The sequence below is a fragment of the Somniosus microcephalus genome, chromosome 13 (assembly GCF_052327205.1).
Source record: "Somniosus microcephalus isolate GS21.2 chromosome 13, FLI_Smic_1.0, whole genome shotgun sequence".
NCBI lineage: Eukaryota > Metazoa > Chordata > Chondrichthyes > Squaliformes > Somniosidae > Somniosus > Somniosus microcephalus.
Window position 1 is genome coordinate 6575270 of NC_140999.1, and position 12289 is coordinate 6587558.

Genomic DNA, 12289 nt, shown 5'->3' on the forward strand with positions numbered 1-12289 from the left:
CTAGAGAATCTTCGCTGCACCCCCTCCATAGCAAGAACATCCTTCCTTAGATAAGGTGACCAAAACTGCACACAATACTCAAGATTGTGGTCTCACCAAGGCCCTGTACAACTGCAGCAAGACATCCTTGTTCCTGTACTCGAACCCTCTCGCTACAAAGGCCAACATACCATTTGCCTTCTTAACTGCCTGCTGCACTTGCATGCTTACCTTCAGCAACTGGTGCACAAGGACACCCAGGTCTCGTTGCACTTCCCCTTCTCCCAATCTATTGCCATTCAGATAATAATCTGCCTTCCTGTTTTTGACACCAAAGTGGATAACCTCGCATTTATTCACATTATATTGCATCTGCTATGCTTCTGCCCAATCACCCAACCTGTCCAAATCATACTGGAGTTTCTCGGCATCCTCCTCACAGCACACACGCCCACCCAGTTTTGTGTCGTTTGCAAACTTGGAGATATTACATCTAGTTCCCTCGTCTAGATCATTAATATATATTGTGAATAGCTGGGGTCCTAGGACTGATCCCGGTGGTGCCCCACTCGTCACTGCCTGCCACTCGGAGAAAGACCCATTCATTCCAACTCTTTGCTTTCTGTCTGCCAACCAGTTCTCTATCCAAGTTAATACCTTGCCCCCAATCCCATGTGCCTTAACTTTGCACGCTAATCTCTTATGCGGGACCTTATTGAAAGCCTTCTGAAAATCCAAATACACCACATCCACTGGTTTTCCCTTATCTATTTTCCCAGTTACATCCTCAAAAAATTCCAGTAGATTGGTCAAGCACGATTTACCTTTTGTAAATCCATGTTGACTTTGTCCGATCCTGTCACTGTTTTCCAAGTGCTCTGCTATTACATCCTTTATAATGGACTCTAGCATTTTCCCCACTACCGATGGCAGGCTTACCGGTCTGTAATTCCCCATTTTCTCTCTACCTTTTTTGAATAGTGGGGTAACATTAGCTACCCTCCAATCCATGGGTACTGTTCCAGAGTCTATCGAATTCTGGAAGATGACCAGCAATGCATCTACTATTTCTAGGGCCACTTCCTTAAGTACCCTAGGATGTAGATTATCAGGCCCTGGGGATTTATTGGCCTTCAATCCTGTCAATTTCCCTAACACCATTTCCTTACAAATACTGATTTCTTTCAGTTCCTCCCTCTCATTAAATCCTATGTTCCCCGACATCTCTGGGAGGTTATTTGTGTCCTCCTTTGTGAAGACAGAACCAAAGTATGTATCTAATTGGTCTGCTATTTCTTTGTTCCCCATTATAAATTCCCCTGATTCTGTCTGCAAGGGACCTACGCTTGACTTCACCAATCTTTTTCTCTTCACATATCTATAAAAGCTTTTACAGTCAGTTTTTATGTTCCCTGCAAGCTTACTCTCATATTCTATTTCCCCCCCCTCTTAGTCTGGTGAATCTTCACTGAACTCCCTCCGTGGCAAGAACATCCTTCCTCAGATAAGGCGACCAAAGCTGCACACAATACTTGTACCTGAAGGAAATAAAATTTGCAGGGCTATGGGGAAAGGGCAGGGGGAGCAGGACTAGCTGAAGTGCTCTTGCAGAGAGAGCCGACATGGGCTCGATGGGCCTCCTTCTTGTGCTGTAACCATTCTATGATTCTATGCTAGAGTGTTGCTGCAAGTTAACATTGCACAGGATGGTGCAAACTATCAACCAGCCGGCCCTGCAAATTAAGACTGAAAGTTTGCACCAGCCTGTGCAATCAGCCAGCCCCTGCCATGAGGAGCAGGCGGTGCTGAGGGCCTGCAATCTGCAGCTGTCCCATTGCACTGACCCCCGACCCCCAAACACTATTTTTAGTTGTAGCAACGATAATTACCGGATTTAAAGCTTGCTTGTTTTTTTTTGCTGTGTTGAGGGTGGCGAGGGGTCGCACTGCCTCCCCGCCTCAGACACACTTCACTTACCATAGCGCCCCGCTCACTCTCACTTTAAACCCGGTTTAACCCTCCTATGCCCCTCTCACTGAAGCCACCGCTCGGCGGGGAGGCGGCCTTCAAGCTGAGCAATGATCGACGGCTGAAAGCAACCAATCAAGTGCGTCGGCCAAGCCTTGATTGACGCGCTCCCCGTCCAATCGGCGATTGGCCTCGTGTCATTGGCTCCCTTCGGGGGGTGTGCTATCCAATCAGTGGGAATTGCCCCCGTGCTGACCAATCAGGGTGCAGCTGGGAGGCCGGCGCTCTCTCCCCACCCCCAGCAACACCAAGAACGGCGCACTGCCTTCTGGGAGTTGTAGTTCTCCCACTGACGCCCTACGTGCAACGTCACACTAAGAACCCCAACCCCCAGAATGCTCTGGGGTGTCTGCACATGCGCAGTGCCGGAACCGCTTTCTTTTAACTGTCCATGATAATCACCAGCCTGGGACTTAAATAAAACTTGTTTGCTAACTTGTGATAATGGTGTGGAGATGCCGGAGTTGGACTGGGGTGGACAAATGTAAGAAGTCACACAACACCAGGTTATAGTCCAACAGCTTTACTTGAAATCACAAGCTTTCGGAGCGCTGCTCCTTCGTCAGGTGAAGTGGAGAAATGCATAAAGACACAGCTTATATAGTCAGAGAATAATGTCAGATGTTTACAGGTAATCTTGCCAACTGCCATTTATCACACCTCGGCAGAGAGATAATCACAGCAATCAAAGGTGTGAATCAAAGGCGGCCTTCGAGACACACGACAACGCAAAATCGTCGAGCAGAAACTGATAGCCAAGTTCCGCACCCATGAGGACGGCCTCAACCGAGATCTTGGGTTCATGTCACGCTACATGTAACCCCACCTGACGCAGGGTCATCCAGACTCAAGTCGACATTGGCTTGTTCTCTCTACACAGATGCTGTGATTTCCAGCAAAAAAAAAATGTTTTTTGTCTGTTTTTTTGTTTTTCATACAGACCCCAGCATCTGCAATATTTGACCCCTTGTGACCCCACCTCATTGTTCTTTGATGTAATGTTTTCCTGACTGACCTGTTTGGACACCATTCACACCTTTGATTGCTGTGATTATCTCTCTGCCGAGGTGTGATAAATGGCAGTTGGCAAGATTACCTGTAAACATCTGACACTATTCTCTGACTATATAAGCTGTGTCTTTATGCATTTCTCCACTTCACCTGACGAAGGAGCAGCGCTCCGAAAGCTTGTGATTTCAAGTAAAGCTGTTGGACTATAACCTGGTGTTGTGTGACTTCTTAAACTTGTGATAAGTTTAACTTCAATGTTGCAGGGACACAATTCAGATGCATATGGCAATATTCTCCCAGCGTCTACTAAAATTTATTACTTGATCTTTGAAAATTCCCATAATAGGAAAAAGTTAAGGAGCATTTAAAGGCACCACACCACTGTCTGATTTATTTTTGGCACAAAATAATTTTAAAGGGGCAGTTCCATCTATTAAAGCACCAACTACATATTTTTGCCATGGCTTAAATGGAAGCTTGTGGAAATATGTAATGAAAAACAGAAAATGCTACCATTGTGTTGTCGGGAGCGGTGAGAGCGGAGTTTCAGTGAGTATTTAAACTCACTTTCGTGGGCTTTTTTTCACAGGCCAGTGTCGGGAGCGGTGAGAGCGGAGTTTCAGTGAGTATTTAAACTCACTTTCGCGGGCTTTTTTCACAGTCCATTGTGGGGAGCGGTGAGAGCGGAGTTTCAGTGAGTATTTAAACTCACTTTCGCTGACTTTTTTTCACAGGCTTACCAATCTCACAGACCGGCGGCGGTGTTCCAGAGCCACGTCATGATTCAAAACATGACGCGGGCAGGAGGAAGCAGCTGATTGGGTGAGTATGGCCAGGTGAGTATTTATACTACTCTATAGTTTGACAGTTAAGGTTCATAGTTTATAAAGTTTAGAAGGTCTTAATTTTGTGGTTATAGTTTCTAAGGTCTCTGTTGTGTAGCGGGGAGTGCTAGGAAACAAGGGCCCTTGAGTATATCATTTAATTGTAGTATAATTGGTGGTATTGATTTAATTTAAATTAATTAAAGGGTAAGTCATGGCAGCAAAGCTTGGCCCCGTGGCATGCTCCTCCTGCACTATGTGGGAAATCAGGGACACTTCCTGTGTCCCTGACGGCCATGTGTGCAGGTAGTGTATCCAGCTGCAGCTACTGGCAGACCGCATTGCAGTGCTGGAGCTGCAAATGGATACATACTGGAGCATTCGCGATGCTGAGGACGTCGTTGATATCAAGTTGGTCACACCGCAGGTAAAGGCTGCACACGCAGGAAGGGAATGGGTGACCGCCAGGCAGAGCAGTAGGCGCAGGCAGGTAGTGCAGGGGTCCCCTGTGGCCATCCCCCTCTCAATCAGATATACCACTTTGGATATTGTTGGGGAGGAAGGCTTATCGGGGGAAGGCAGCAGCAACCAACTTCCTGGCACCATGGGTGGTTCTGCTGCACAGGACGGGAGGAAAAAGAGCGGGAGAGCTATAGTGATAGGGGATTTTATTGTAGGGGGAATAGATAGGCGTTTGTCGTGGTGTATATAGGTACTAACAATATAGGTAAAAAAATGGGATGAGGTCCTAAAAGCTGAATATAGGGAGTTAGGAGGTAAATTAAAATATAGGACCTCAAAGGTAGTAATCTCAGGATTGCTACCACTGCCATGTGCTAGTCAGAGTAGAAATAGAAGGATATTTCAGATGAATACGTGGCTAGAAGAATGGTGCAAGGGGGAGGGATTCAAATTCCTGGGACATTGGAACCGGTTCTAGGGGAGGTGGGACCAGTACAAACTGGACAGTTTGCACCTGGGCAGGACAGGGACTGATGTCCTAGGGGGAGTGTTTGCTAGTGCTGTTGGGGAGGGTTTAAACTAAAATGGCAGGGGGCTGGGAACCTGTGCAGGGAGACAGAGGAAAGGGAAGCAATGGTAGAAACAAAAGACAGGAAGGAGAAAAGCAAATGTGGAAGGCAGAGAAATCAAGGGTGTAAATCAAACATGGCCGCAGTAAACATTAATTCTAAAAGGTCTAAGAGTGTTAAAAAAACAAGCCTGAAGGCTTTGTGCCTTAATGCGAGGAGCATTCGTAATAAGGTGGATGAATTAGCTGCGCAAATAGATGTAAACGGATATGATATAATTGGGATTACGGAGACATGGCTCCAGGGTGACCAAGGCTGGGAATTCAACATCCAGGGGTATTCAATATTCAGGAAGGACAGGCAAAAAGGAAAAGGCGGTACGGTAGCATTGCTGGTTAAAGAGGAGATTAACACAATAGTAAGGAAGGATATTAGCTCTGATGATGTGGAATCTGTATGGGTAGAGCTGAGAAATACCAAGGGGCAGAAAAAATTAGTGGGAGTTGTATACAGACCCCCAAACAGTAATGCTAAGGTTGGGGATGGCATTTAATCGGAAATTAGAGATGTGTGCAATAAGGGCACAGCAGTTATCATGGGTGACTTTAATCTACATATAGATTGGTCTAACCAAATTAGTAACAATACCGTGGAAGAGGAATTCCTAGAGTGTATACGGGATGGTTTCCTGGACCAATATGTTGAGGAACCAACTAGAGATCAGGCCATCTTAGACTGGGTATTATGTAATGAGAAAGAATTAATTAGCAATCTTGTTGTGCGAGGCCCCTTGGGGAGGAGCGATCATAATATGATAGAATTCTTCATTAAGATGGAGAGTGAAGTAGTTGATTCAGAGACTTGGGTACTGAATTTAAATAAAGGAAACTACGATGGTATGAGGTGCGAGTTGGCTAGGATGGATTGGGGAATGTTACTTAAAGGGTTGACGGTGAATAGGCAATGGCAAACATTTAAAGATCGCATGGATAAACTACAGAATTTGTTCATCCCTGTTTGGCATAAAAATAAAAATAAAAAGGTGACTCAACATTGGCTAACAAGGGAAATTAGGGATAGTATAAGATCCAAGGAGAGGACATATAAATTAGCCAGAAAAAGCAGCAAACCTGAGGATTGGGTGCAGTTTTGGATTCAGCAAAGGAGGACAAAGGGATTAATTAAGAGAGGGAAAAAAGAGTATGAGAGTAAGCTTGCAGGGAACATAAAAACTGACTGTAAAAGCTTCTATAGATATGTGAAGAGAAAAAGATTTGTAAAGTCAAGTGTAGGTCCCTTGCAGTCAGAATCAGGGGAATTTATAATGGGGAACAAAGACATGGCCGATCAATTAAATACATACTTTGGTTCTGTCTTCACAAAGGAGGATCAGATAAACTCCCAGAGATGTCGGGGAACATAGGGAATGAGAGGGAGGAACTGAATTAAATCAGTATTTGTAGGAAAATGGTGTTAGGGAAATTGATGGGATTGAAGGCCGATAAATCCCCAGGGCCTGATAATCTACATCCTAGGGTACTTAAGGAAGTGGTCCTAGAAATAGTAGATGCATTGCTGATCATCTTCCAAAATTCTATAGACTCTGGAATAGTTCCCATGGATTGGAGGATAGCTAATGTTACCCCACTATTTAAAAAAGGTGGTAGAGAAAAAATGGGGAATTATAGACCGGTAAGCCTGACATCGGTAGTGGGGGAAAATGCTAGAGTCCATTATAAAAGATGTAATAGCAGAGCACTTGGAAAACAGTGACAGGATCGGACAAAGTCAACATGGATTTACAAAAGGTAAATCATGCTTGACTAATCTACTGGAATTTTTTGAGGATGTAACTGGTCAAATAGATAAGGGAGAACCAGTGGATGTGGTGTATTTGGCCTTTCAGAAGGCTTTTGATAAGGTCCCGCATAAGAGACTAGTGTGCAAAGTTAAAGGACATGGGATTGGGGGTAAGGTACTGACTTGGATAGAAAACTGGTTGGCAGACAGGAAGCAAAGAGTTGGAATAAACGGGTCTTTTTCCGAGTGGAAGGCAGTGACTAGTGGGGTACCGCAGGGATCGGTGCTAGGACCCCAGTTATTCACAATATATATTAATGAGCTAGACAAGGGAACTAGTTGTAATATCTCCAAATTTGCAGACGACACAAAGCTGGGTGGGCGTGTGTGCTGTGAGGAGGATGCAGAGAAACTCCAGTACGATTTGGACAGGTTGGGCGATTGGGCAGATGCATGGCAGATGCAGAATAATGTGGATAAATGCGAGATTATCCACTTTGGTGGCAAAAACAGGAAGGCAGATTATTATCTGAACGGCAATAGATTGGGAAAAGGGGAAGTGCAACGAGACCTGGGTGTCCTTGTGCACCAGTCACTGAAGGTAAGCATGCAGGTGCAGCAGGCGGTTAAGAAGGCAAATGGTATGCTGGCCTTCATAGCGAGAGGATTCAAGTACAGGAGCAAGGATGTCTTGCTGCAGTTGTACATGGCCTTGGTGAGACCACACCTTGAGTATTGTGTACAGTTTTGGTCGTCTTATCTGAGGGAGTGCAGCGAAGATTCACCAGACTGATACCTGGGATGGCAGGAATGATGTATGAAGAGAGATTGGGTCGATTAGGCTTATATTCGCTAGAGTTTAGAAGAATGAGAGGGGATCTCATTGAAACTTATAAAATTCTAACAGGACTAAGCAGACTAGATGCAGGAAGGCTGTTCCCGATGGTCGGGGAGTCGGGGTTCACAGTCTAAGGATAAGGGGTAAACCATTTAGGAGAGAGATGAGGAGGAATTCCTTCACCCAGAGAGTGGTGAACCTGTGGAATTCTCTACCACAGAAGACTGTTGAGGCCAATTCATTAAATATATTCAAGAAGGAGTTGGATATATTTCTTAAGGCTAAGGGGATCAAGGGATATGGGGAGAAAGCAGGGACAGGGTACTGAACTTGGATGATCAGCCATGATCTCATTAAATGGCGGAGCAGGCTCGAGGGGCCGAATGGCCTACTCCTGCTCCTATCTTCTATGTTTCTATGTTAAGACTCTCCTCAAAACCCACCTCTTTGACCAAGCTTTTGGTCACCTGCCCTAATTGCTCTTTATGTGGCTCGGTGTCAAATTGTTGTCTTTTACTACTCCTGTGAAGCGCCTTGGGACATTTTACTCCGTTGAAGGCGCTATATAAATACAAGGTGTTGTTGTTGTTGTAGAGGAAGTGGAGAACCAGGAAATGGTGCTCGAGAAAATGTGTCAGGTGACTGGCAAGCACAGGTGCTGCGGGGCAGACCATTGTCTGCAACGACAGGGTTGTGGGGGGTGGTGGAGGAAGAACAGATGGTCCCAATAGATAGGCCCACAGCTCTCGGAATATAACAAAACCCTGTTCCCTTCTCCAGCGTTTCCCAGCATGTTTGAGATATTTTCACTGTCGAGAGATCCACACACTAAATGCAGGAGATCGGCCTCAACTATTTTGAAAGATGGCCTTTTATATTTACAGAAACAAGATGATTTAAGCCTGCCTGTGTGGGTTTAGGCTCGCATTACTCATTAGCTCTGAAGAGGCCAGCATTGGCGGCCGTGCCTTCAGCTGTCGAGGCCTTAAGCACTCTCCCTATACCTCTCCGCCTCTCCCTCCTCATTTAAGACACTTGTTAAAACGTACCTCTTTAACCAAGCATTTGGTCACCTGTCCTAATGTCTCCTTCTTTGGCTCGGTGTCAATTTATTTTTGTCTAATTTACGCTCCTGTGAAGCGCTTTGGGACGTTTTATTATGTTAAAGGATTTATGTAAAGGCAAGTTGTTGTATCTTGTTGTCTAGGGCCTCTTTTAAGAATGCTACAACACGGGCCTGTGCCCGAGAATCCCCCGCATGGTGAGCCACTGATTTCGATGATCTCGTTGTGGGCAGTTGTCAGGTTTAGGTGTAGGCACCTTGCCACAGGGAGAAGGTGGGGGGGTGGTGGTGGGAGGGGGAAAGCACAGGCCCAACAGGTTCTGATTTAACGGGGCTCCTTAACCGCACTGTATGGAAGCTGGGGAAACTCTGTGACATAAGAAAACTACTAGGCACTTGGTCTAAGCGTTAAACAAAGCTTTAATCAACTGTTTTACAATATGGAGGTCTAGTTGTGTCCTTCACTAGTTCCTGTTAAGAATGTCCTGCGCAAGCTGGGCCCATGCCCGAGTATTTATACTCTCCCTGGACAGCGCCACCCGTAGGCTGCTCAGTATTATTTCATAAGTCTTCCTTTCATGAATGACTGATTCATGTCACTCTGCTTCTTTAATAACTTGCCCATGCGGTCTTCTTGAGAGAAAGAAGAGGAGGAGGTGCGGCGTTGGATCGGGGCTCGGTCACCATCGGCAAGGCCCGTGACAGGCGGAAAAGGCACCACGACAAAATGACCGTTGGGCCGACAGATTTATGCTCCAACTGAGATAGGCTCTAGGGTAGGGTTGCCAACTTTTGTCGGAGGTATTCCTGGAGGTTTCATCACATGACCTTCCGTCTCCAACCGCCCCGCCATTGGTCGCCCGACACGTCCATCCCTGCGGAGCTCCGCCTTCCCGTGGCCAATCGGAAAGCGACCAGACTTTTCCTTACCCGATCAGATGATTCTTGACTCTTTTAACAGCAGGAACATACGCTGTGCAACAACAGGGTGTTACTAAGCAAAGCTGCTAGGCAGCGTTTACCGTGCCATACAAATTTTATCGCTGTCGACATGGAATGTGATGCCGCAGTCTGTCAGCGTTCACAGCTGTTGCAACTCCATCAAAAATTGACTGACCTGTAAAGTTCACAGCCTGTAACTCACTCCTGGTTACCCGTTGCTCATTATATGAACCACCTGAACTTTTCAACTCACTCCCGGGTATCTGTTATTCTATATATAAACCCCCTGAACCCCTTGATTAGATTCCATCCTGTAACTCACTCCCGGGTATCTGTTATTATTCTATATATAAACCACCCCAAACCCCTCGATTAGATTCCAGCCTGTAACTCACTCCTGGGTATCTGTTATTCTATATATAAACCCCCTGAACCCCTTGATTAGATTCCAGCCTGTAACTCACTCCCGGGTATCTGTTATTCTATATATAAACCCCTCGAACCCCTCGATTAGATTCCAGCCTGTAACCCACTGCCGGGTATCTGTTATTCTATATATAAACCCCCCGAACCCCTCGATTAGATTCCAGCCTGTAACTCACTCCCGGGTATCTGTTATTCTATATATAAACCCCCGAACCCCTCAATTAGATTCCAGCCTGTAACTCACTCCCGGGTATCTGTTATTCTATATATAAACCCCCTGAACCCCTCGATTAGATTCCAGCCTGTAACTCACTCCCGGGTATCTGTTATTCTATATATAAACCCCCCGAACCCCTCGATTAGATTCCAGCCTGTAACTTCACTCCCGGGTATCTGTTATTCTGTATATAAACCACCCCGAACCCCTCGATTAGATTCCAGCCTGTAACTCACTCCCGGGTATCTGTTATTCTATATATAAACCCCCCCGAACCCCTCGATTAGATTCCAGCCTGTAACTCATTCCCGGGTATCTGTTATTCTATATATAAACCCCCCGAACCCCTTGATTAGATTCCAGCCTTTAAGTCACTCCCGGGTATCTGTTATTCTATATATAACCCCCCCCGAATCCCTTGATCAGATTCCAGCCTGTAACTCACTCCCGGGTATCTGTTATTCTATATATAAACCCCCCCGAATCCCTCGATCAGATTCCAGTCTGTAGCTCACTCCCGGGTATCTGTTATTCTATCTATATATAAACCCCCCGAACCCCTCGATTAGATTCCAGCCTGTAACTCACTCCCGGGTATCTGTTATTCTATATATAAACCCCCCCGAATCCCTTGATCAGATTCCAGCCTGTAACTCACTCCCGGGTCTTATGTTCATTAATAAATAGACATTCTTATTATGAACACAGCTAGCTTTTGCTAGTTACTTTATTGAGCACATGTGGACTAGGTACTATATCTGTAGAGGCTTCCATCTTGACTGCTGCCTTGTGGGTAGCCTAGTGCCTCATGGGTAATGTAGTCTTAATATATATACAGCTGGGTAGTGTAGTCTTATACATACAGCTATATACAGCTCTACGGCTCCACCTAGTGTCCACTATAGAATGACATGTTATTGATCATTACATCCCCCTTTCTTTGAGATTTAACAAAATCAATATCAATCAACTTTCAAGAAAACAATAAAGATAATATCAGTAACACTTTTGTTAGTGCTCTATAAACATAAACATTTTCAAAACAGTCAACACATTTTCAAAGCTTTACATTGTACTCAAAGATTAAGTCTATCAGGCTTTTTTACTTCACGTGTGGATCTTCTCAACACGGGTAAGTCTGATGTGTCTTCATGAGATTGTTCTGGCAGTGAATGACAAGATGCAGTTGCGGCATTGTCATCAATCTGCTCTTGTATAGATCGAGGTCTCCTTGCGATCTTTGCTTAGAGAGGGTTTCAGTGTTTCCTTCACTCTTCATGCCATAACTCTCAATGTAGTCAATGCACTCTCGAAAAACTGCTGGCAGCTGGATCCCATCATACAGCATAGTCCTCTCAGCAGCCTCGGCTAATGGAACACCAAAGATTGGCCTGAGGGAAGAAGGAGTATCCACCGGAACTGCTTCCTGCTCTGGTGCAGGCTTCTTCTTTTTCTTTTTCTCTTTCCACTGCTTAACAACATCTGCTGTGGTTATATCTTTGGACTTTTTCTCCTTGTGTTTTTCCTCTTTGTGCTTTTCTTCCTTTGGCTTCTCTTTGACCTTAAAGTCTTTTTCTTTCTTCTTGGAGAAACTAGGCTTTTTGAAGACATGGATACCCTTTGGCCTTTTCATCCTTGATGGGCTCTCTGCTTCATCACCTGAGTCATCTGGTCTGCTTATGGCACAGTTTATACGGTAGACTCTCTTGACCAGTTCTAAGTCTTCACAAGCTTTGTCACCTAGTATCGAATCTAGTCTTTCAGCCACAATAGAAAACATGAGATGATGCACTTTGTCTTTGACTGTCACTTTAAGTCTGCATACAGCTAAGCTAGCTATTTTCTGTCCATTATAGCTCTTCAGTAGTACTGACTTTTTCTGTATTTTGGGCTTTTCTTTCATATTTTTTATGTCACTCATACTGATTAAGTTTGCTTTTGCCCCAGTGTCCAGTTTCAATGTAACTAATGCTCCATTTATTTGCAGTGGGATCATCCATTTGTCCACTTTTACTGCATTAACTTTATGTTCAGCATTGTCCATTTCTGAGGGCTGCACATTTTCTGTATCTTTTTTGATATCGTCACATGACACCATTCCTACAAAAAATGTCTCACTTAAATCAGTGT

The 12289-nt window shown here is 45.0% G+C and overlaps 1 protein-coding gene across 2 annotated transcripts in view; it reads right to left on the bottom strand.

The window, feature by feature from the left end:
• The window catches only part of tmem161a (transmembrane protein 161A), a 36878-nt gene extending 34821 nt beyond the window's left edge, over positions 1–2057 (bottom strand). The window contains exon 1 of one of the 2 annotated variants that reach the window (XM_086004423.1): positions 1957–2057. In XM_086004423.1, coding sequence (XP_085860549.1) covers positions 1957–1959 — 3 coding nt within the window. In that variant the 5' untranslated portion in view covers positions 1960–2057. Of the gene's footprint in view, positions 1–1868 lie in introns of both variants that reach the window. The other variant, XM_086004424.1, reaches the window with a different exon arrangement.
• Between the last annotated feature and the right edge of the window lie 10232 nt (positions 2058–12289).